Source organism: Hippocampus bargibanti, linkage group LG09, assembly GCF_051943395.1.
Source record: "Hippocampus bargibanti isolate YZ-2025 linkage group LG09, ASM5194339v1, whole genome shotgun sequence".
Lineage (NCBI taxonomy): Eukaryota > Metazoa > Chordata > Actinopteri > Syngnathiformes > Syngnathidae > Hippocampus > Hippocampus bargibanti.
The window spans coordinates 7,217,501-7,243,293 of NC_142742.1; the positions used below are offsets into that span (position 1 = coordinate 7,217,501).

The 25,793-nt window shown below is 42.6% G+C and overlaps 1 protein-coding gene across 1 annotated transcript in view; it reads right to left on the reverse strand.

Annotated features, from left to right (window-relative positions):
* Window positions 1-25,793, reverse strand: part of LOC148893501 (cysteine-rich motor neuron 1 protein) — a 46,247-nt gene that overhangs the window by 17,431 nt on the left and 3,023 nt on the right. The window contains exons 2-6 of the mRNA XM_089004635.1: window positions 21,497-21,655; window positions 21,129-21,290; window positions 10,412-10,654; window positions 3,306-3,485; window positions 310-513 (exon numbers count right to left, since the gene is read on the reverse strand). Of these exons, the coding sequence (XP_088860761.1) occupies window positions 310-513; window positions 3,306-3,485; window positions 10,412-10,654; window positions 21,129-21,290; window positions 21,497-21,655 (948 nt within the window). The remainder of the gene's footprint in view (window positions 1-309; window positions 514-3,305; window positions 3,486-10,411; window positions 10,655-21,128; window positions 21,291-21,496; window positions 21,656-25,793) is intronic.

The following is a 25,793-nucleotide window of genomic DNA, read 5'->3' on the forward strand; positions in this document are numbered from 1 at the left end:
ACATAGAGGAGGGGAATCCACGTCCGCTACACAGCACTCCTGTTTTTAAAGTGCTTTATGATGTGCCTCGCACACAGGTGGGTCTAATTTTGGCGGGCAAGAGTAATAAAAAGGGACACAAAGAGCCCCGCAGCTTGAAGAACGCTCTGCGGCCTCCGCTTTAATGAGCCCGCGCCGACATTGCCTCTGAAGTCAAACTGCGGGGTTAACGGGAGCCTGCAACACATGCTCACTTCATAAAGTCTTTGAACCGTATCCGCGCGGGGTTCAGGAACAAAAACGACACATTTCCCGCGCCGCTCTGCGTACCTTCGCAGAAGGGGCAGCACTCGCCGGGGATCTTGACGGGATTTTGACAACTTTGCTTGCAGGCCATGGCCGTGCAGTGCCGCTCGCCGTCCGCACATTGGCAGAAGGTGCAGTCGTCCTCTTTCCATTGTTCCTCGTGGGCGCGCAGCTTGTTGTTCACCCAGCAGCTGGCTTTTGTGCTGTCTACCGAGAGGAGCTCCACATCTGGGGGGGGGGGACAAAAGAAAAACACACCTCTTCAGATTTATGTGGTCGTTTGCTTTGGCGACCTTGGAGTGAGATTAAAAAGCAATGCCGCGGTCCGTTGCATGTTGTGTGCCCCTACTGTAAGTAGGAGCCGGCAATCTGATACTCCGAGCGGGGAGCTAATAAGATGAGGAAACTGGCCAGACACCAAAAGCTATGAAGACGTCGACGCTGTTGGATTTGGATGACTTGGGTTCCTGAATTATGAATGGGTTTAACTTGAATGAGGGCTTTAGAATGTAGCCGTTTTCATCATGAGGTCCTTTGAACTCGGTAGGGGTATAAATGGTCGTAAAACGCTTGGCTATGCCGAAAGCCGGCGATGGCCAAGGTCACTCATGATTTGACGACAAAGCAAAAAGAAGTGGCCGTGTATCATCATCCATTTGATTTCTAAGCACCTTTCAAAACTCTCAAGGTCACTTTACAGTCACTGGATCAGTTTTTTTCTGTGGGTGAGCAGCGGCAGCCACATGCGCCAGCGTTCACTCATCCCAGAATAACTCAAATAAATAAAAAACTAGCTAGCTAGCTAAGAAATAGCCAACAGATAGCCAGCTAGCTAACAGATAGCCAATAGATAGGCAGCCAACTAGCTAGCTAGCCATTAGATAGCCAACAGATACCCAGCCAGATAGCTAGCTACTAGATAGCTAACAGATAGCCAGCTAACGAGCTAGCTAATAGATAGCCAATAGATAGGCAGCCAAAACAATATGGCTATGATGCTAACATGCAAAAACAATATGGCGATGATGAACATGCAAAAACAATAGGGCAATGATGCTAACATGCTAAGTGCTAATCGGTTTTTTTTCCCTCAATGAAATGAAAAGCGATACATTTTCCTATGAAAATTTCCAATGAGTCACTTGTATTCCGCCACCTCATTGTCTCCAATTTGTAACCTTGCCCCGCCCTCGGTTTTGTAGACCAGTAGCGTCATTTTAAAATCTTTGTATCGTCCAAAAGGTCTTCATCGGGAAGTTTTGGGATTAGATTAGATAAAATGAGATGAGCCTTTATTTGTGTCATAGCAGAGAAATTTATATTTCACAGTAGCAAAAACAAAATGTAGGAGCTGCTGTAAAGGCAGCCACTCTCGCGGCGCCATCTTGAAGTCAAAATAATAATAATAATAATAATAATAATAATAATAATAATAATTCACAAGCGCCTTTCAAAACACCCAAGGACACATTACAAATAAAATAATAAGCACAAGAACAATAAAACAATAAATAAAATGATAAATAATAAAAGTATAATAAATAATGAGTAATATTAAAAATATATGACACAACACAAAAGACACAGACAGTCATTAAATTTTAAGCACTTTCTGCACCCTCTTAGTTGCATGAAACATTTCTAGATGAAAGAGGAGAGGATCAAAGTGTCCTTTTCACCAGTGGATCAAGGACGTCATGGTGACATGTGCACGTCTGCTACAAGCTAAAATATTTTAAACATGAAGCTGGAGCGTCCATTGACGAAAAGAGATTGTCTCACATCTCCTGTCCCACGTAAATCCGCTTCAATTCCAAGCCGCGACACGCCACATACGCTTTTTCTTTGCTGTGGTGCAGATTATGCTTAGGCCATTTGATGTCATTCGTTTAAAAGCTAGCTTTTAATTACACAACCCAAAATGGGTTACAACTGCAAAACTATGTCACGACATTCCCTTTGCTTTCTAGGTCTTTCCGTTTCTTTCAAATAGATGGTCGTTCCATTTTTTAGCCCTGGAGTGCAACGCTAACTTTGGTATGTTAATTTCCCTCCAGCTGGAGTCACCGAATGAGGTGTGAAAAACTTCAAAGTATTTTTTTTCCACACAGCTCACACAATTTATTAAGTCATTCACTGCCATTCCTAAATGTATTCAGGAATTGAAAAGCATGTCCCGGAACGCCATTCCCGAATTTGTTCGGTTTTTCTTGCGAGAGTGCCGATTAAGCGCTGATCATACCTTTGGCAATGTTTTTCCTTCCCACAAGGGAAAGGAAGCATTTGCCTTTTGTCCATGTTAGCGCTTTGTTACAGCTTCAGCTGTTGTTAAACCGCTATGTAAATGCAAATTGTTGTCATATTTGTTATTTAGTTTTTTGTTTTTTTTTTACTTTATGTTACTTCCGGGTTGAGTGAACGCTGGCGCGTGTGGCTGCCGCTGCTCACCCGCAGAAAAAATACCCTGTGACTGTCAAGTGTCCTTGAGAGTTTTGAAAGGCGCTAAATGACATGTATTATGATTATATGTACATGTATGTATGTGTATGTATGTATTGTATTTTGTACAGCCACCCCCATTTCAAGGTCAGATAACTCCAGACTCATATAACTTATGAATTAACCCTTTTTCTGATGAAAAAAGAGAGTCTAAGGGTTCTTATGATGCATTGAATGTTTATGTAGTCCTAAAACTCAATATTCTTTGGGTCCTTGAATTTGAGTGAAAATGACAAAAACCCTGGCACTGGAGTGGACACATTTTTGCACATGGTCTGGCAGTGAATGAGTTAACTAACTCTCTGCCCTTGCTGCTGTTTGCAAGGTTGTGTTGGGTACAATTAACGCTTCAAATTTATCTAGGAGGAAATGTAATGACGGAATTTTACTTGTCGTGGCTGGTTATGAATTTGTTTATTTTACTTCATTCCTTTTGAGTCAACGCACCATCTGCACAGCATCACATGAAGTAATTCCGATTCTGATTTAAAATTGTGTGTATTATATATTTAAAAAAATACCTATGCATACAGGACAGCATTCACCCTCGGGAATGTAGAAATTCTCACAGTCGAGCTCAGCGCATTCCGCTTTGGAGCAGAAGGAGATTCCTCCTCGGCATTGGCATAGCCAGCAAGGGTCCATCCGGTACACTTCTCCATCGGAGAACTCTTTTCCGTTGTGCACGCACTTAGGGGATACTGAAGAAAGAAAATGAAAATGTCATTACGCTTAAAAGGCGCTTAAGCCGATAGGCGGACGGTACTGGAGTTTGTCTTTTCATCACCATTTTATTTTCTAAATAAAAAAATAAATAAAAAGTGAGTGTCCCTTGTTGGCATTCATCGAAGCCAACTGGCAAAATAGTGCCTGAGGTTGACCATACGATTTGGCCTGTGTTGGACAATAAACCAAAAGCGACGGGGGAGAACTTTCCGAGGGATCTGGTGAGCAACGAAAGACTATCGGACGCTCGGTGTACAGAGTAAAAGAAAACAGAAGCGGTTCTGAGGTTTTGGCAGCAAGAGGCCTTGTGTGCGCGTGGCAAGGTTCTCTCACCATTACAATTTGACATTTCTACTTTGTGACACAATGAATCTCACGCGCCAGAAAACGACCAGTTCGGAGTTCGAATCCAAGATGGTAGTAATGAAAAGTTGGGTGACTCGTTATTGAGAGAAATTATTTTAAAAAATAAAAATAAAAATGGCCCTTTGCAATGAAGGAGGATTTGCCGAATGACTTGAATTGACACAACAAAACTACACAAATAGAAATACCGTATTTCCCGGTGTTTAAGGCGCACCCAAAAGCCTTCATTTTCTTCAAAAGATGACTCCTTGCCTTATACACAGGCGCACCTTATATGTGAAGTAATATTGAGCCACAACAGGTCTCGCAACTACTTTCAGCAGCCACTGACTCTATTTTGCCCTGTAGAAGTAGTGAGTAACCCGAGCCTCTACTATCATGCCTTATAATGTGGTGTGCCTTATATTTGGAAAATCTTTATATCTTTATATACGATACAGTGAGACCTCAACTTACGAACTTAATTGGTTCCCAGACAGAGTGTGTAAGGTGAAAAGTGTGTATCTAAAAAAAAAAATCCCATAGGAAACCATTAAAATGGGAATAATCCGTTCCCGGGTTTCCATAAAATATACTTTTCAACTAAATAAGCCTTAAAACTACACACAACATACCTTATTCTATGTATAATAAATGTGCTATTGTATTGTAATGAAAGAAATACACTGCATTGTACCATAAAGTCACTTTATTTACATTTGTGATGGTCATTTATGGCTTGATGGAATGGCGTTGGAGGTCAAAGGGAATTGCTGTTTGGAAAGAGAGGCGCATTACATGATGACTGTAATTAAAGAAATAAACTGTGCTGTAAAGTAAAGTTTTATTTCCCTTTTTGATGGTCGTTGATGGCTTATGGAAGGAGAGTCACCTTCCACAAGGACTGTTGGTAACTTAACCTCTGGTGCTGTTCGGTCGTGTGCTTCCGCCGAAGATCACTTCGCCAGCCGTGGTGGGTGTGTATTATGAAAATAGTGCTTATTATAAGGTTTAATTTTCATAAATTTGACGTTTGTAAGACGAAAAGTTTGTACGATAAGGTGTTTGTAAGTTGAGGTCTCACTGTATTTGGAAAACTTTTGTCATTCATTGAACGTACACCTTATACACGGATGCGCATTATATATGGAATAAGTATGAAAATACAGCCTTCATTGGGTACACCGCCTTACTCTCCGGTGCGCCTTATACACCGGAAAACACGGTAAACTTTACTGCAGTGGTCCCTAAACTTCTTTCCTCCACCGACTGGCTTCATGTCAGATAATATTTTCAAGGACCGGCCTTTTTTAAAAGCCGGATAAATACATCAGAATAAAAGATACAAAGATACATAAAAGAACATTGTGCTATTTTTGAAACATAATAATAAACATGAATCATGACACGAGAAAAGTCCTATCTGGGCGCAACTGTCTCTGGTCGCTATGGTAATGTTTATACATACCTTCAAAAAAACTTTGCCGCAAATACAAAGTGCATGAAAAATACGACTCATCGTAATATTCTGAAAAGTAGATTTGGTGCGTGGGAATCTGAAACTTAAGTAGGACTTTTGATACTGTCTATCAAATGTAGCCTTCATTTTCATTCCCCAAAAAATTTCCAAGGACATTTGCTTTTTTTTTTTTTTTGCTGGCTCCTGGGCTTTATTTTCGCTGTAAGTGTCACACAGTTGACGGATATAACAGGGGATCCTGTAATTTTGTTTCAAAATAAAACATCTTTTATAGTTAGACATAAATAAAACTGAAGTAATGTACCGTATTTTCCGGTGTGTAAGCGCCCCTAAAAGCCTTGATTTTCTTCAAAAGATGACCCTGCACCTTATACGCAGGTGTGCCTTATATGTGAAGTAATATTGAGCGTAACCCCTGCCTCTAATATCGTGATTAATAATGTGGTGTGCCTTACATTTGGAAAACTTTTCTACATTTTTATATTCTATTTGTAAAACCTTTTTTCAGTCATTAAAAGTGCGCCTTATATATGGAAAAAGTTTGAAAATACACCATTCATTGGGGGTGCGCCTTATACTCCGGTGGGCCTTATACACCGTAAAATACGGTAAGTTATTTATTTATCTGTGCGGCCAGGTACCATATGACCCAGGGACCGATGCCAGTCGTCGACCCGGGGGTTGGGGATCACCTCTCTTCTGCTTTAAAGCCAAAATAACTGACCTTTACCTCCCAACACATTTTGGCACCCTCTAAATAGAGCCCACGATCCTCTTTTGGAATCGTTGGTGGGTTATCAATCTGCTATGACCACATTCACACCCTCGCACCCCAAAGCAAAAGTAAATACGCACATCTAAAAAATAAATGAGTATTAACAATTGCAATTAGAGAGAGAATTCCCAAGATTACGTACAGTAATGTTGAGATCGTGGCGCGCTGTGTTCAGCCTTCTTGCCCAGCGCAGACATGGAGTTTCAGAAAACGACTGTTGTCCCTAACATCTCCACCCAAAGCTGAGCACATGGGACGACAAAGACGTATCCACCCTAACTGTCAGTCGTCAGCAGGCCGACAAAAAACAAACAAACAGAATCATCACCCCAGGCAACAGATGCCGCAACTCTGAAAACAGGTGGAAAGAGGTGTCAACTGCAACCCACGGACCTGGACAAAACCCCCACAGCCAAGTGGGATGAATCCAGAGCCAAGTGGTGCAATGGAAATATGGGAGTCATCCCAACAGTGGATACAATGTGACAACGAAAGCATGTTGTGTTTAATTCTAGTCTCTGACATAATCTTGGTCCTCGGCTTTCTAGCCAGTCCTTGAGAAACGTTTGTTGACCTTTTCAACATTATTTAAAGTCAATAAAAACAGCAGTTAGGACGGCGGGGAAAAAAAATCATTGGCACCGCCCTACCCACTTTCGCGGACCCTCCGCACCCTGCCCATCACCTTTTCCAGCGACTTCCCTCAGGCAGGCGCTACCAATCTATGCGCACCAAATCCAGCAGACATTTAAACAGCTTCTTTCTTCCCCCCAAGCCATGAACTCTCTAAATAGTGACAAAAATATAACCGAAAACATGCTGGAGTGTGTTCTTTTTCCAAATACCTCTATTTAAAAATGTTTCTTCATGTAATCATTTTTGTAGTTTACTGTAATATTTTTTTTTAAATTATGCACAACTGTCATTGAGTTTGCGATAATCGAATTCTAAAATATATTTTTAAAACATATTTTGATGCATTTTTATGTTTCAGAAAACATTTGTCTGAATTCTTGGGTTGCTTGGAACAAATTACGCCATTTACATGGAAAACGCGTATCAACTGGCACATTCGTCTAGTTGAGACATTTCTTCAAATTATAGTGATACCTCAGTCTTCGACCATAATCCGTTCCAGAAACAGGTTCGAAAATCGATTTGTTCAAAAACAGAATCAGCACGTCCCATTATAATCAATGTAAAATATTTTAATTCGTTCCAAGTCGAGAAAACAACTTTTTAAAATCACTTTTACCCGTTTGACAGCATAAAGTGATTAGAGGCTAATGCACACTGCAAGAATGGGATCGAAACAAGGGCGCGGAAAAATCCTACTGGACCCTCTGCACGCTGCCCACCACCTTTTCCAACGACTCCCCTCAGGCAGGTGCTACCGATCCATGCGCACCAAATCCAGCAGACATTTAAAAAGCTTCTTCCTCCAAGCCATTAACTCTCTAAACAGCCTTTTTTTATCATGATACTAGTGCAGCGTGTTCTACCGGAGACAAATTTCTTGCGTTTTCGACATACTTGGCCAATAAATATGATTTTGATTCTGAAAAAGAGGGAAAAATAGGGCTATTATTTCAATATGGACAGGGATGATGCCCATCCTCATCAATGTCCCCCATCTGTTGAACTTTGCATTCACCAAACTCAGGCACGCATGGCCACCAGACAGTAGAGGCTACACAAAAGGCATCAAGCCTTACGCCCAAAGAGCAGCAGAGGCTTGTTATCAAAACACTGATCCCTCGGGGCCCCCACGGCGACCATTCAGCCGCCGACAGCCTGCCGGACTCGATTACCCTCCCGACTGGCAGAATGAAGCACATAAAAAGCATTCCCATCAATGAACTGTTGAACCGTTTCCCTCTGGACGTGTGACCAGACAGGAGCCCCTTTGACACTGCAGTTCTGTTGAACAAATTCATAGCCTAAGCACTTTCCTGGTCACCGGGTTTGTTAAGTCCATTAATTCCAGGACATGGCATCCATTTATACATATGGAAGGGCCAGAATGAGAATTTGTTCTGTTGGTAAAACGCTGAATATTTGTTGAGAGCGCAGAGTAAACAGAGCACTCGTACAGGTCCCCTCCCCAGGCCTCATTGGCTCTCTTGGGGCCTGAAACACGAAGCAGGATTTGGAACTTCCATCCGAGTTTCCAGCAGTGTTGTGATCTAAAAGCCTTTCAAAAAAAAAAAACATAACAAGGGGAAAGCTGCACAAACAGCAGAAAGGTCTCTGAGGAAGTTACCCAAGACATTCATTGAATTTCCTGGATGAGTATTGTATGAAAAACCGTTCATGAACTACGGGAGCGAGTTTCATGACTCATTCGTCTTTGTCAGCTCTGTTTAGTTGCCTCAAAGACAGATTACAGAACTTTTAGTTTTAAACCTGACATCATCAAAAGCAATGTTGCAGGATTTGTATTCCACATGTCCCAAAACCGTATTCTTGATTTTGTGTATACGACATAATGTTAACAAATCATTGTCTCACTTCATTGGCGTCAGCCAAAGGTTTTCTTTTGCGTGCCACTCATCTAAAAAAAATAAGCTTTTTGATCAATTATTGGACGACAGACGTGGGACTGTAATAGACTGTCACTGTTTTAAAAAAAACGTATTTTACTTCAGTAGTTTCAATTTAGAAGTACGAGAATAAAATAATATCTACTGCAGTGGTTCTTAACCGGGAGAATGCTTTCTAGGGGGTGCGAGAATATTCTGGGGGAAATTGACCATTTTTCAAGGATAATTGCCGGGTAACTGAAAAAAAGTGAAACATTCTGGAAATCAACAAGTTATTGTGTTAATTGGCTTAAAAGACAACCGACGCCTCCGGACAAGTTGTGTCCATAATTTGTAAAATCACTTCAAATGACTTCTACTGAGCGTATTTTACAAAGATTCCACCGTATATAGCTATATTTTACGTTTTAAGACTCGTGCTGAATATTCAGGAAGTCTTGTTTTCGAGTTGATGACGATCCCCTACGTGACGTCACTTTTGGAACGCTCCTGACCGAGAAAGCGACACGCTATGCATTTAGGGTACTTTGTTTGTTCTGAAAACATTGGTGTTGATCCGCGTTGATGGCGAAATTAGAAGGAAACACATAAATAACGCGATGGTGAATCGTTGTGTGTTGCACCAAGACTACTATTTGATACGAGTTGACACAAATTCCCAGCAGACAAATCAGCCCATTTCCAACGGAGCTTGGGCGCCATCTTGTGCATTTTCTGGGACGCTACATTGCTGTCAATGACGGCTCGAATTGATATGGTTGGTATAATTGATATGATCTTTTAATCGATTGCAAACATTTATGCTTTTCCTCTTCCTCTTGAATCATATTCATAACTGGATGAGTAACAAGAAAGCATTTTCTCTGAATCTGAAATTCGTGAGACTATCGTTTTGTTTCTTGAGCAAGGTCAGACGACTTGGCGTGACGTCACGAACTGGGGACGGGACTTTCCGAAAATCCCCAGTTTCGAGCCGATTTGTGGCAGATTTTGGACACTTTAAGTCATTTTTATTGGTGTTTTGCATTTGACTAAAAATATCAGCCTGCGTGTTTTGGGTATTTTAGATGCTATAAAACGTTTTTCTGATGTCAGTTAGGAAACAAAAAAATGGTATCGGTTGTCCTTTAACGATAATGCTAATTAAGCCTTCTAGCACACCAGACTATAAAGCGCACCCCCAATGAATGGTGTCTTTTTCCATATATAAGGCGCACCTTCAATGAATGAAAAAAGTTTCCCAAATATAATATCTGAATAGAAACAAGTTTTCCAAATATAAGGCACACCACATTATGTAGAGTCTGGGGTTACGCACTTCACATTTAAAGCGCACATGCATATAAGGCGCAGGGTCATCTTTTGAAGAAAATCAAAGCTTTTGGGTGCGCCTTATACACCGAAAAATATGTTATTTATATTTTATGTTGTTTTACTTTGTCGGTTATGTAAATAAAGAATTAAATACACGATGCTTTTGTTACTTACACATTGTGATTATGATATCAATGTTGCTTTTCATCAATTCTGAAAGGAGGTGCGAGAACTTGGTTGGTGAATTGAATGGGGTGCGCATAAGGAAAAAGGTGAGGAACCACTTATCTACTGCAATTGGTTAGCAGGGGGGAGAGAGGGGGCACAAGAGAATAATTGTGCACAAGAAGGAGATGAATCTCTCACCTCCACTGGCATAAGTACAAACCCCCAGCGGGAGAGCAGTCAGAACGTTTTGTGTCAAGTGCAGTTGAGTGGAAGCACCTTTCTGGCACTCGAAGACATCGCAGCAGTGTCCAGGCTGACCGGTGGCCTTGCTGAGTGGCACAGCGCGCTGCCCACTTGGGCAACTGGGCCGACGGCAGGCCCCAAAGTCGCAGGTGCACTGGGGTGAAATAGACGGGCAGCAACCAGCAGGTGGTATGTAACTCTTGGTTAAAACGGAGCCTTTTGGGCATGACGACACCTGGAGAGCAGGGCAGGTAACGTTGGCGCACCGGAGTTCATCTGGAAGGGACAGACATCATGTTACAGGAGGGTATAAGTGTGAATTATTCATATGCGGGAAACATACATGTGAAATATTTGCCAGGTATGATATAAATGTCTGATGATGGATGCAGTCTCTTGGGCGCCCAACTAGCCGCACCTCAATTTTTTTTCAAATGCTGACCATGCGCCTTAGAATCCTTATACAATGATACCTCAGCTTACGAACGCTTTAGCTCACAAACTTTTCGCCTCACAAACATTACATTCGTGAGCATATAGTCTTGGATGACGAACTGATTTTCGGCGCACGAACCAAACCACACAGCGTCACGGTGGCTGGCGGACTAATATTCGGCGGATGAACACCAAACCACACGGTTGAACAGCGCCACGGTGGCTGGTGGACTAGTTTTTGTCACCCCCCTTTCTTTGAGTGCAGATGTGGTTTGCTATTGAGTGGAGTACTTTTGCTATTATGGGACCGAAAAAGACCCCACCACAGGCTAGTGTTAAGCCGAAGAGGACACAAAAGAAAATTGTGGTTGAGCAGAAGAAGGAGATCATCGAAAAACACGAATGAGGTGTGCGTTTGTGTGACTTAGCGTCCCAGTACCATTACGCTAAGTCGACCATTGCTACCATCCTTAAGGAGCACGTCTGTGTAAGATCTCAGTCGTACAGGAGTGTCCCATCGATGAGAAGGTTTCTTCAGCCGTCCGTCATCTGTACGATGATCCTATCCAAGAGGCTTCGTCAGCGAACTCGTTTTAGTTCGCTGACGAAGCCTCTTGGATAGGAGGCAAAACGTCCGACACCTTCAAAAAAGTACAGATGACGGCTGAAGAAACCTTCTCATCCATCCTTAAGGAGGCTATTAAGGGTGCGTGTGTGGCTGAGGGTATTTCGCTGTTGTCCAAGCAACGGTCTCAGGCAATAGAAGTGGTTGAAAAACTTCTGTTAATTTGGATTACTGAAAAGCAGCTAGCAGGGGACAGTGTGAGTGAGGGTATTATCGCCGAGAAAGCACGGCAACTTCACTCGGATACCATCAAGAGGCAATTACATCAACCACCATCACAAAGGTAAATAAAATGACTTTATTCTACAGTACAGTTTATTTCATTAATTACAATACAATAGCACATTTATTATACATAAAATAAGGTATATTTTGTGTAGTTTTAAGGCTTATTTAGTAGAAAATTATGTTTTATGGGGACCTGGGAACGGATTATTCTCATTTTAATGGTTTCTTATGGGAAATCAATGTTTGGAATATGAACCTTTTGCCTTTCACACACTTTCTGGGAACCAATTAAGTTCGTGAGCTGAGGTATCACTATATAAGGAAATAAAAAGATGTTTAAAACATGTTCGTTTAGCAAATTGCCCTAACAGAGGTCTTGAACGAACTATTTTCATAAGGCTTTCCATTTTTTCCAAAAGTTGACGATGCGCCTTATAATCCTTACATCTGGAAAAAGTTTTAAATTATGTCGTTCATTGAAGGTGCTTCTTGTAATCCGGAAAATGAGTTAACAAAAATCCAGATTCTTAGATCACCGAGACATGAAATTGGAGACCAATTAATGAACATTCCACCAGATAAAACCACTCTGAAATAAGAACGCAAGAGCCTCTTGTATAAATCTGTGGTGTGTTAGCTACCTCTCATTCAGTCGACAAAGACGCTACACTGCAATTACGGGTCAAACTTCAGGTTCGTAACGCCTTCCAACACAAACCCAACACACGGTCATTAGATCCACACTTCACTCTATGACAGCTTTACGGCATCCTGTCGGGGAAACCATGCGCTACTTTGGACGTGACAGACCCGCGCATACCTCGTCAAAAGGGGGTCTGGGATCCCACCCAGCATAACTTAACTGGATGGCAGTCCAAGCAGCTCCTCAACAGAGCTTTTCTTCTTCTGCCTACTCCGGTTTACTTGGCAAGGTTTTTACATTCAACAGAGCCAACATAATAGCTCTGATACCCCTTGTTAAGGGGATGGGGGAAGGGGGGCATGGCCATTGGATATCTGGGGCTGAAAGCGTGTATATTGGAGGCTGTTCAGGAAACAGAAAAAGTTGTAGGCCTCTACAGCAACATTGTTCGAAAACTGAATCTAACTTCGTCTTCTTTTCCTTTCGGCTTTTCCCTTCAGCGAATCAGTGTCCTCCATCGAACCCGGTTTTGTTCATCCTCTACTCTCACACTAGCTACCTTCATGTCCTCTTTGCCAACATCCATAATGGTCCTCTGAGGTCTTCCTTTCGGTCTCCTGCCTGGTAGTTCAAGGCTCAGCATCCTTCTCCCGATATAGTCACTCTCTCTCCTCTGGACATGTCCAAACCATCTCAGTCTGGCCTCTCTGACTTTCTCTGCAAAGCCTCTAACATGAGTTGTACCTCGAATGTACTCATTCCTGATCCTATCCAACCTGGTCACTCCCAAAGAAAACCTCAATGTGTTCATCTCTGCTACCTCCAGCTCTGCTTCCTGTCTTTTCTCCAGTGGCACTGTCGCCAGTCCAAACATCATGGCTGGTCTCACCACCGTTTTATACATCTTTCCTTTCATCCTAGCTTAAACCCTTCTATCACACATCAAACCTGAATCTACTTTAGTAAGATTGGGTTACCAAAACCGAATGGGACATCACATCTATGGGACCAAAGACTTGTGTTCTGTCCTATAATTGTCAACCACTTCAGGAAGCAATTTTACAGATTGCGTCCCAAAATACAGTTTTACAAACAATTTGCACAGCGAATAGAAATCTGAAATGGCGGAGAGACGAGAGATGATGGATCACGTCAATAGACGATGGCATTAAAATCTGGATTCTGAGTTAGTAGGTATGGGACATACTTGAAAAATGGTTTATGTTTGGTGAGGGATGTTAAATCTTTCACACAGACTTCCGAAAGATGAAATTGAAGCTTGGAAAAACATTTTTGGGGGATAAATAGAGCAGGATTAGGATTTATCTTTACTGGACCAATAATTCAGGGATCTTGGGAAAAGACGACTGCCACAAAGCTCTCATTAAAAGGAGTCATAGAAACTCATGGAAAAGTCCTGTATGCAATAATTTCGGACCTTATTCCAACAACGGAGTTAAATGAAGGTCATTGAACACCGACTGACTTCAACGAGCCTTGCCACACATCATTTCCAGACTGGTTTTGTACATGAAAACCTCTTGTGGAACTCAAGTCATTGAAATTGCTCTGGGACGATTCCGTTCTGCATTGAAAACCTCCCCCTGCCCCCCCAACACTTTCATTGTATGTCTGCTAAAAATGTTGATTACTCTTTCACGCTGATAATGGCTGAGGTTAGAGTGCATTGGGAAAGGCAGCTGTCAGACACGCTATTGTTATTCAAATGAACGGAATAAATAGAGTTGGCTTGCAAAAGTGTCCATCTCTTGCGTGTCTAATTAATATAATTTTCTGCCTTGCACATTTTCGAGCACAACAGCAGATCGGGGAGGGGGGGGGGGGGTCACCGGAAAATGGATTTCGTGCCGTTTGTGATCCCTCGCTGGGCATGGATGGCTCTAATTAGAAGCATTTTGGTTTGATAATCATAGCCATATCCCAGTTTGCACAGACACAAAAGGCCTGATTTGGTATGCTTCATTAAGTGTCTCGGCCAAAATCACATTTTGTGCCTTTATATGACACCATGGCAGCAAAAAAAAAAAGAATAGTAAGGCGCCAGAACGTTAGCTGCAGAAATGAAAAATAAATATCTGTCCTACACTCACAAGTCATGTAGAAAGATACTAGAAGCTGGTCTTAAAGGAGCTCGGATAAGAAAATTGCACAATGACCAGGGAATGAGCTCTTTGTCAACAATGCTTATTTCTGGCATCTCAGCAGCGCATTGATGAAAGAAAAACATCTCCTTTCTAAATGTTTTTTCGCCGCCCCTCACTCCAAACAAGGGCACAAGGCAAGCAGTCTTTCCCCCCAAAGCGGAGCTCTTCAGGCGGGCAGAGGAGACTTGTGTTGACAGCCTCCGTTTACTCACGGAAAAAAAAGGAAAGCGCACAATGCCAGTTCTGTTCACCAACTGACTTTGGAACCAAGTCAGAAGAGAACAACGCTGTCTCAGTCCAGCTGCTCTCTGTGGATTTTCTGGTCTATCCAAAGCTTTTCGAGACTTGTGCCACAATGGGTACACATCAGGGCATCTCGAGTGTAAAACTGCAAGGGGACTTGGCGTCAGGCCCGAGAATAAGTTACAGTTGGCATTGTAAGCGTGAGGCATACAGTTGTGGATACTTTGTTGGGGGGGTGGAATTGAGATCATGATAGTCTGAGCATCACCTGCCATAAGACCCAAACATAATTTAAAGGACATCCGACATCATTTTTTTGTTTCCTAACTGACATCAGAAAAAAGTTTTATCACATCCAAAAGACCCAAAACACGCAGGCTGATATTTTGAATCAAATGCAAAATGAGTTAAAGTGTCTCAAAACCACTTCAAAATGACATCGGACATGGCGAGTTCCAGAAGGTCCCGCCCCCCCTTGTTCGTGATGTCACGCCAGGACATCTTTGCCTTGCTCTAGAATCAAAACAATGGCTTCAGATTCAGAGAAGATGCTTTCTTGTTACTCATCCAGTTATGAATATGATTCAAATAGTTCTGAAGAGGAAAGCATACATGTTTGCAATCGATTAAAGAAGTACTTGCGTATCAATTCGAGCAGTCAGGACTCCAATGTAGCGTCCCAGAAAATTCACAAGATGGTGCCCAAGCTCCATTGGAAATGGGCTGATTTATCTGTTGGGAATTTGTGTCAACTAGTATCAAACAGTAGTCACACAACAATTCACCATCACGTTATTTATGTGTTTTCCTTCTAATTTTACCATCAACACGATGTTTTCAGACCAAACAAAGCACCAAAAAAGCATTGTGTGTCGCTTTCTCAGTCAGGGGCGTTCCAGACGTGACGTCACATCTGGAATCGTCACCAACTCAAAAATAAGGCTACAAGTCCGCGAATTATCCTTTTATTTGACTGAGGTTGAAGATATGAAAAGATCCAAAACTGACCTTGATGAAAAACAAATAGGAGAATTAACTTGTTTTCATCAAGGAGGATATGCTGCTGAGCAGTTACGCCTTTTCGGCAGCGCGAATATGCCAACAATGTTTTTCATTTGGGAGGAATGTCTGTGCCATTTGAATGTCATTGCTGGACAGCTCTAGGGTGCTTGTACTTTTTTACACCTGTAATGGGCAGCATTTTCACAGCCTGCGATAAGAAGAAAGGAGCGTAAGCGCAGTACGCCGATGCGCATGTAGAAATGTCGCGGCTAAGAAATGAAGCGGACTTACGTGGGACAGGAGATGTGAGACCATCTCTTTTCATCAATGGATGCTACAGCTTTGTGTTTGCTTTGAACATTTAGCTTGTAGCAGACGTTCACATTTTACCATGGCATCCCTGATCCACTGGTGAAAAGGACACTAATCTTATCCTCTTTCATCTAGAACTGCTTCATACAACAGAGTACAGAAAGTGCTTAAGCTTGAATGAATGTCTGTGTATTTTGTGTTGTGTAAAATTATTTAGTTTTTTGTTGTTTTGACTTCAAGATGGTACCCTGAGAGTGGCTACCTTTCCAGCAGCTCCTGGATTTTTTTTTATTTCTTCCGTTCCTCTTCCTTTCATTACTTTGCTGCTGTGAAATGTACATTTCTCCATTGCGAGACTAATAAAGGCTAATCCAATCCAACTAAATCAGGCCATGTGACAAAACTATGGATACTAAGCAAAAAGATGAAACCTTTGAGTGACTAGTCTTCATTCTTATGTTTGTTGCGAGCTAGTTTGTAGCTCAGGATGACCTTGATAGCGGACAGTGTGTGTTGACCCTGTCGATAAACTACAATTCCGTGTGAGGATTAGCAGTACAGAACATGAAAGGGCACATTTTTACCATTCACTAGCGATGAAACGGTTCCCAGTTTACCAATAAATCAAATTTGTATTTTAAATTGTTTGGCATCCCCTTTTATAATTGAACCTTTTTGTTATTTGAAAACTCCAAATAGGTGTCAGTAAGTCCACCAAGAACACGAGGACAAGCTAAATTGAAGATGGATGGCCATGTTTAGCTACAGGATAGCAATATCCAAAATGATACATATTTTCTTTTCTCCCAATGAATACTTGACTCATGGTGTCACAAGCATGAATATCTTTGTAAATTCAGAATTTTGGATAGAGTTATCTATTCGTATATCAATGTTTGATTGTACGTAATGTAGCCAGTGAGGCTAATGCTAAATAACTGTCAAATCCATGCATGATTGTAACCTAGGAGCGTGTTATTGCTGCTTTAGAGTGTATATTTGCTCATACTGCTCTCTGCGAGAGTCCGATAAGGCTCTATTATTATACGCAGCCAATTGTACGACTCCTCTGAAACATTGTTTGGGTTTATTCATATCAGCAAAAAAAGGTGGAGAATTCCTTCCAAATAGCATTCAGACGCCTTATCTCGGAATTACACATCAACTCTCGTTCACTGCAAACTGACCCAATGTCACCCTTCGTACCAACGGGCCTGAGAGAAAAAAAAAATCATCATCTTCACTTGAGATTTCCTATCTTGCAGCGTCTGCCCGCACCGCCCCCCTCATAATGTCCTTGTTTGGTTTTGGACAAAAGGGAGTGTCTGCTCACCATGTTGGCTTGGACTGAATGTTTGACGTCACACTTTTGTAAGACAAAAGGAAGAACGAGATCGCTGTGAAAATACAGTAAAAGAGGTCATTAAGTCCCTGTGGCAGGTTGGTTGCAATGTTGTGACACTTTGAAGTACATTACACTGAAAAGAAAACAAATACCGTGTTGAATGTTCTCAATTTTATTTTGTAAAGTGGTTGCACGCAATAGAATCATCTAGATATTTTTTCAAAGTAGATATTCTTCCATCACCGTTTAGTTCGGGGCCACCACAAAAATGGACAAAATCCGACTTCAACGGATAGTTAGGATGGCGGAAAAAAATCATTGTCACCACCCTACCACTCTCGAGGACTTGCACACTGCAAGAATCAAAACAAAGGCACGAAAAATCCTACTGGACCCTCTGCACCCTGCCCACCACCTTTTCCAGCGACTCCCCTCAGGCAGGCGCTATCGATCCATGCGCACCAAATCCAGACATTCCCCCAAGCCGTTAACTCTCGAAACAGTGACCCAAATATAACCGAAAACATGCTGGAATTTGTTCTTTTTCCAAATACCTCTATTTCAAAATGTTTCTTCATGTCATCATTTTGAGTGTTTAATGATCATATATTTTTTTTATTATGCACAACTCTCATTAAGTGGGCGATAATCGAATTTTAAAATGTATTTTTAAAACATATTTTGATGCATTTTTGTGTTTTAGAAAACATTTACGTCAGAATTTTTGGGTTGCTTGGAACAAATTAGGCCATTTACATGGAAAATGCATCTTAACTGCCACATTCCTCTAGTTAAGACTTTTCTTCAATAGGGCTAAAATTACCAGCAAAAGATTTTAGTTCGGTGACGAAGCCTCTTGGATGAGAAGCGAAACGTCCAACACCTTCAAAGTAGTACAGATGACAGCTGAAGAAACCTTCTCATCAACTCCAGTTTTTGGGAGCAGTCTGACAACATCCTTCCATTTTGTTACAGCATATCCCATTGAGGGTGACGGCTGAGCCGCACAATTATCCCAGGTTGACTTTGGGTAAAAGACAAGGGTCAAACCTTACGTTGGCTGCCAGTCAACTGCAGAGCAGAATGACTGACAGGCCAAACCAAGTGGTTGGAAAGTGCAGGAAGTGAGCCCTTGACTAATATGTCTGACCCCTTGCTTTGCATTCCTTCAAAGATGTTCAAGATGGCGCCCGAGAAGGCCAGCGTCGGCAAGTGTTCAGACGAGCCTTGCTTTTTTTGTAGTTTTTGTGTTGTCTTTGTGTTTTCTTTTGTCACTTTGTGTTGTTGTGCGTCATGAGGAAAGAATACAGATTGTTTTTCAGCTTTTTGGCCACGACATTCATCAAGGAGGAGACTGTGCTGAGCCATTGCGCCTTTTCAGCAGTCCGAATATGCCAGCACCGTTTTTGATTGGGAGGACTGTTTGAGCATTTTCACAGCCGCGCTTTGTTCAGCGGAAAGGTCGGTGCTGTTGGACAGTCTGGATGGCTTGAGTAGCCCGCGATAAGAAGAAAGGAGCGACAGCGCAAAGCGCCCATGCGGATGTGTTACTGTCGGGGCTTGAAAATGAAGCGGATTTACGTGGGAGTGGAGATGCGAGATCTTTTTTGGTCAATGGATGCTACAGCTTCGTGTTTGCTTTGCGCCGCGAAAGTGGCTGCCTTTACAGCAGCTCCTGTATTTTGCTTTTCCAGCTCTTCCTTTCCGTTCCTCTTACTTTCAACACTTTGTTGCTGTGAAATGTAAATTTCTCCATTGCGAGACTAATAAAGTCTAATCCAATCCAATCTTTGAGACTGTTTAGATGATCGCCATATTTGTCAAACATGAATCATCAGGGTGGAGTTATTGAAACTGAATTAATCAATCGAGGCAAAAACCTCAGCAGGGAAGAGTGGATACCAAATTTACAATGTATTTGTTTGCTCTAAAAATTGATTGACACTCTTTTAGCCACTATGGGCGCTAGCAGGTTTTCAACCATGACGTCCTAGTGCGACCTTAGGAGGAAGTACATCTTGATGGCAAATAAATGAAACATGTCTGGTTTAGGGCGCAGCAACAGACTAGATAATTATCAAACACAGACACGTGCACAAAACCCAGACACGGAGGTTCAAATGTACACATTCAGTTGGCTACACAATGCGCAGTTGTGAGGAAGCACATTTGGCTCTTAATGAGAAGCCATAAAAGGGTGCGTGCTTGCGTTTATGTGTGTGTGTGTGTGTGTGTGTGTGTGTGTGTGTGTCTGATGAGCTGCTGAAAAATGTTGTTTACCCTTTTCACTGGTGTGAGTTGAAACTGTCATCGGTTGGGCTTTGAGATGAAAGTTCTTTCATTGTCATTAGAGTTTATAAATGAGGGTGCTTTTGATGACCAGAACTTCCTTGGGGGAGGGGGGGGAACAACTGCCCTGAACTATGAGTCACCAAAAAAAAAGGCAGTTTGATTTTTACTTGGAGTGTCTGTTGCACTCAATAGTCAATGTCCAGTTTTTGATCTGACAATCTAACATGAGAACATTTTTAGTGCGAATGAGAACTTTAGTCTTCATGCATCAAAATCTTCCCGTTTTGTGCCCATGTCACTTGTTTTCTTTTTGGTTGTCATTTGAGCGGAGGCGAGGTGGCACATGTCTTTTGTGTTTGTGTGTGTCATTGATTAACATTCACTGCCAGACGTGCAAAAACATGTTTCCGCTCCAGCGCCAGGGTTTTTGTCATTGTCACTTGAATTCCAGGATCCGCAGAATATTGAGTTTTAGGACTACATAAACATTCAATGCAGTGTAAGAAACCTTCATCAGAAAAAAAGGTTAATTCCTAACACCTGATGAAAAGGTTTCTTCAGTCGTCATCTGTACTTCTTTGAAGGTGTCAGATGTTTCGCTCATCATCAGAGAAGCTTCGTCAGTGGACTAAATTTTGCTGGTAGCTTTAGCCGTCTATATTTCCCTAATTTGCAGAGGTGGCGGTGCCAGACGTCTGCTTCGATAGGTCCCTGCTCTAAGGTTAGTGGGAGCAGAGGACTATTCCCTGAGGCTAAACTGATTACTTCTTTTGTCCTGACTGATTATGGTCTATGACAGTCCCTGATTGCCTCATTCGCCCTGGTATCACCTCATCAGCATGACTAAGCCTACGTGGTAATGATCTAGGAATTCTGTTGTCATTTCCGACACCTTCAAAAAAAGTACATATGACGACTGAACAAACCTTTTCATCGATAGACCACTCCTGTACGACTGAGAGCTTACACAGAAGTTAATTCCTAAATAAAATGGGTCTCGAGTTATATGAGCTTGAAATGAGGGCAGCGGTCCAAAATACAATGCAATACATACATAGTGATTTATATTGCGCTTGAACAACAGTTGACACAGGAACAAAGCGCTAACATGGAAAAAAGAGAAATGCTGCCCACTCGTGGATGGTAAAAAACATTGCTAGAGGGCTGACCAGCACTTTATCGGCGCCCACCCCACCGCAAGAAAAACTAAAACCCAAACAAATTCAGGAATGGCGCTCCACATCATGCTTTTCAGTTCGCAAATTTATTTGTGAATGGCAGTGAATGAGTTAAAAGGCCATTCATTGTCGTCGACGGCCTCTTGATGTCAGAGTGCTCAGTGTAGAAACTTCTCACACACCCTCTGACTTCACGACACCGCTTATTTTTCATTCAGTTATTAAACGATATCACGCCGTGCATGTTGAACAACACCTGAAAAACGTTAGTTCAAAGCTGACCTGCGGCTTCCTGGCACTGGCTGCGGTTGTTGTAGGCAAAGTGGTTGCTGCAGCTCTGAGATTCGCACATACAGCCGGCAGTGGTCAGGTTACATCCAGAGAACGTGCAGGCCGGGTTGGACGGTCCCACATATTTCTGACCATGCTCTTGGTTCCGATTCTCTGGATGGACGTCCCCCGCCAAGCCAAGTAAGGAACAGTCATGGATGAGTCATGAGAAGAAAAAAAAACCAGAAGTCTTAACCGGTGTGTCATCACTAAGGATGGCGTTTAGTAGCGTTAGTCACATCCGAGCAAAATCTGTTGAGGATTAGGATCTTAAAGATTGTTACGGCGCTATTACTGTGGAGTTGGGGCGGAGGGCTCACCTGAACGGGCCTTCATGCAAGTTTCCTGGTCTAGGAAAGCAAAAGATCCTAGGCAAGTGTGTCTGGCATCGCAAACACACTCATCTCCTTCTCTGTCGCAGCCCGTCATCAGCGGGCATCGTTCGTCTTCCAGGCCGGCCTTCGGATGGTTGGGAAGCACTGCAGATGAGAGTGGGGTGGTCAAAGGGTGATTGATTGGATAATACTGACCTAAGGTGGCCGTTGATGTTCAATGAGCAATTTTGATTGGATGGTAGGCGTTGATGTCGAAACAGGTAAACGCCACTTTTTAAATAAACCTGACGAGTAAAAAAATACTTCAGGTTGAATGCAATGAAACAATAAAATCGATGAAACCGTCGAATGTCAGTGGCACTTTGACAAACCCCATGCTAATGTTCACATCAATATACTTCTGCGAGAGATAGCAGAAAGCAATTGTGGAAACTAATGAGCCGTGTGCAGGCTAGCTAGCAATAACTTCGCATATGGATCCGGCAAGTTGACTTTCATTCCGATCGTTTGGCTGGATTTTTATCAATCATGAGGAACAGAAAACATCGAATCCATCCTGTGTTCTTCCATCACCGTTTGGTTCGGGGCCGCCACAAAAATGGACAAAATCCGACTTCAACGGACAGTTCGGACGGCGGAAAAAATAATTGGCACCGCCCTACCCACTCTCGAGGACTTGCACACTGCAAGAATCCGAACAAGGGCGCGGAAAATCCTACTGGACCCTCTGCACCCTGCCCACCACCTTTTCCAGCTACTCCCCTCCGGCAGGCGCTACCGATCCATGCGCACCAAATCCAGCAGACATTTAAACAGCTTCTTCCCCCAAGCCATTAACTCTTTGAACTCTTCAACAGTAGCCAAAATGGAACTGTAAAGTGCCACTTAGCAGTTTTTTTGACGACGATACTAGTGCAGCGTGTTCTACCGGAAACAAATTCCTTGTGTGTTCTACATACTTCATGCTAATGGCGAGTACTATCACCAAGTTGTGTTGAAAACTGGCTCGTCTGCGTGCGTGTCTGCACCCGCGCGCGTGTGTGCGTGGCTCTCACTGAAAATCATTTCTAAATATTTCAATTTTATGGCTCTCTTAGTCAAAAATTTTCCCGACCCTTGGTATAGTGCCTCTTTGCAATTTATTTTCTGATGATACTAGTGCAGTAATTCCTTGTGTGTTCTACATATTTGGCCAATAAAGATTATTCTGATTCTGAAAACACCACCGATCACATCAAATGCCTGCCTCTGTGCGTTACTATGCCTAAATTTGGAAGCCTTGTTGCGGCTTGGAATTGAAGCGAATTTACGTGGGACAGGAGATGTGGGACAATCTGTTTTCGTCAATGGATGCTACAGCTTCGTGTTTGCTTTCAACATTTAGCTTGTAGCAGACATGGACGTTCCACCATGACTAACTGGTGAAAAGGACGCCGATTCTGATTCTGGTGAATTCGACGTGGTAACCACTCGACCACCCTGAGTCAAAAATTATCACATTCATTTTTAGTTAAAATATGTTATCATTTTGTACTTTTACTCTGGAACAAGAACTAATGTGTGACTTCCTTTGTAAGTTGCAACCCTTTACAGTCAATGAAGAGGTTTCTTCATCCGTCATTCTTTGAAGGTGTCGGACGTTTCGCTTCTCATCCGAGAAGCTTTGTCAGCGAACGAAAATTTGCTGTTACCTCAGGCCCTTTATACAGTATATAGTTCTAATGTACAGAGTTGGCGGAATCCAACTTCTGCTTAGATAGGTCCCTGCTTTAAGGTTGGGGGAGCAGAGGACTATTCCCTGAGGCTACACTGATTATGGTCTCTCTGTCTCTCTCTCTCTCTCTCTCTCTCTCTCTCTCTCTCTCTCTCTCTCTCTCTCTCTCTCTCTCTCTCTCTCTCTCTCTCTCTCTCTCTCTCTCTCTCTCTCTCTCTCTCTATATATATATATATATGGGCCCAGCGCTACCGACAAAGTTTCGTTCACTGACGAAGCTTCTCGGATGAGAAGCGAAACGTCCGAGACCTTCAAAGAAGTACAGATGACGGCTGAAGAAACCTTTTCATCGATGGACCACTCCTGTATGGCTGAGAGCTTACACAGACAAACCCTTTACAGTTGAAGTGTAATTCTTAGTCGCCCCCTCCCTTATTTCTCCAACCCCACCCCTCTTGTTGTGCCATGCTACTTCAACTATTGAAGCTATTCTCTTCCTTTTTTATTTTGCTTGGCACCCCCAGCGAGTGAAGTCTGCCGCTTCCTAGAAACGCCTCCTTTGCACCAAGGCCACTTGTAGCAAACTCATTATTACAGATACCGCTCTTTTGCTAGGCACGCCTTTTTTTCTCTCTCCACAGAAACGGTGCATTCAGGCTCAGCCAAACTTACACCACCCTTCGCAAAAGAATGGAGGGAATGAGTGAGGGATGAGCCACATTTTTGAATTACCACCCAAAAAAAAAAAAAAAAAAAACAAAAGTGCATGATTAGCGAAGGCCCCCACATTCACATTAGTTATAGTGTTCCGTTCCTGTGAATGCATGACGAAACACGACCGCATATGGCAAATTACCCTTCTCCATAGTTGTCACAGATCGGCAAGAACGGAAACAGAATAAACAGGACGAGACAAAGTGTGACACTTTCCCAAGCATGTGGCTCCCATGCCTCATTAAAACCACAATGAAGCACAATTTAAGTTTATTGTAACTCCCCTGGCTTTCTTTCCCCCTAAACGTTGCAATGTAGCATCTTTCTTCTGTAATGTTCAACTAAAATAGCCTAACAATGCTTTTTATTTGCAGTTACTTTCTTTTTAAGTGATGCAAATTAGCTGGAAAGCATAAATCGGTCTTTCCGAATCTTTGTGTTGATTTCGGAGCGACGCCAGGTACGAACAAGCATTGAACTGTGAGTGACTGCATGAGGAGACGACGTTACCTTTATTTCACCTGACTTGGTCTGTGCCGCAAATAGCTCTCCGAGGCAGCCAGCAAGTCTTTTCAATAACCCAAAAAAAAAATGTTCCTCCGATTTCTTTCTCATTAACTCATTCGCTGCCAGATGAAGTGCAAAAATGTGTCTACTCCAATGCCACCGTTTTTGTCATTTTCACTCAAATTCCAGAAACCACAGAATATTGAGTTATAGGACTACATAAACATTCCATTTAGCACAAGAAACCTTAGACTCTCTTCTTTCATCAGAAAAAAAGTTCATTCCTAAGTCATATGGGTCTGGAGTTAGCTGAGCTTGAAATGGGGGCACCTGTACAAAATACAATCCATATTGATTCACTTTAACAACAGCTGAAAGTGCAACAAAGCGCTAAGATGAACAAAAGGCAAATGCTGCCCCCTCGTGGAAGGGAAAAACATTGCCAAAGGTCTGACCAGCACTTAATCGGCACCCCGCCGCAAGAAAAACCAAAATCTGAACAAATTCGGGAATGGCAGAGAATGAGTTAAAATGATCCTAGTCTCAACTCCCCCCCCCCCCCCAGTCACTATCAAGGTGTTTTCTGATAAAATGCTACGCACAAAGGTGCCATTCTGTATTGGGGATCTGGGGGTAGGTTGAATTGGGGTCATGGCACTTCGAAAAAAAGGGTAGAGGTGGTCCAAACAATCAATGAGAGGCTGAACATTGTTTATGTAAAGCCTGGCTAACCACAGTCTAGTCTGACCTGCTTATCTGGGATCTGGCCTGGCATGACTCTGGCCAAAGCCTGTGGCTTCATCCCAGGGGGGTTAGGGGGGCAGGGGGGATCCCTCTCTCAACCACTCAGTCTGCTTGTCTTGGCATCCACAATTGGGATGAGAAAGCTGACCTCTAGAGGCCCTCTGTCTGATAGGGAGCTAAAAAGGAAGTCTTTGAAACATTAGATAATACCGGAGGAAGGAGGGCCTTGGACATAGCGTACCGAGCTTGACGGGCATTCTGATCGAAACTTTGCAAAAGTTGGGGAAAAGGAAATGCGGGAGGGCAAACGCTTTGACTGGAGAACCTCCACGCAAATGATTTCGGGTAGACGGGATGAGTTTCACCTGCCCGACAGGCACGTCAAAGATAAGTCAAGAGGTCCCGATGACTCTTCTTTGAAGCATGTCGTTGTATACTCAAGACACGGCATGCAAAACGGAAGGGGCTGCATTTCTTTCGCATAGCTGGCATATTTTCTCTGCGCTCCGCGTCGGCGATTTATCTGAACAGCTCTTTTCTTTTACGAGCAACATTTTTTTTTCATCCAGCTAATGCAATTATTCCTGTTTATTATCCCTTTCG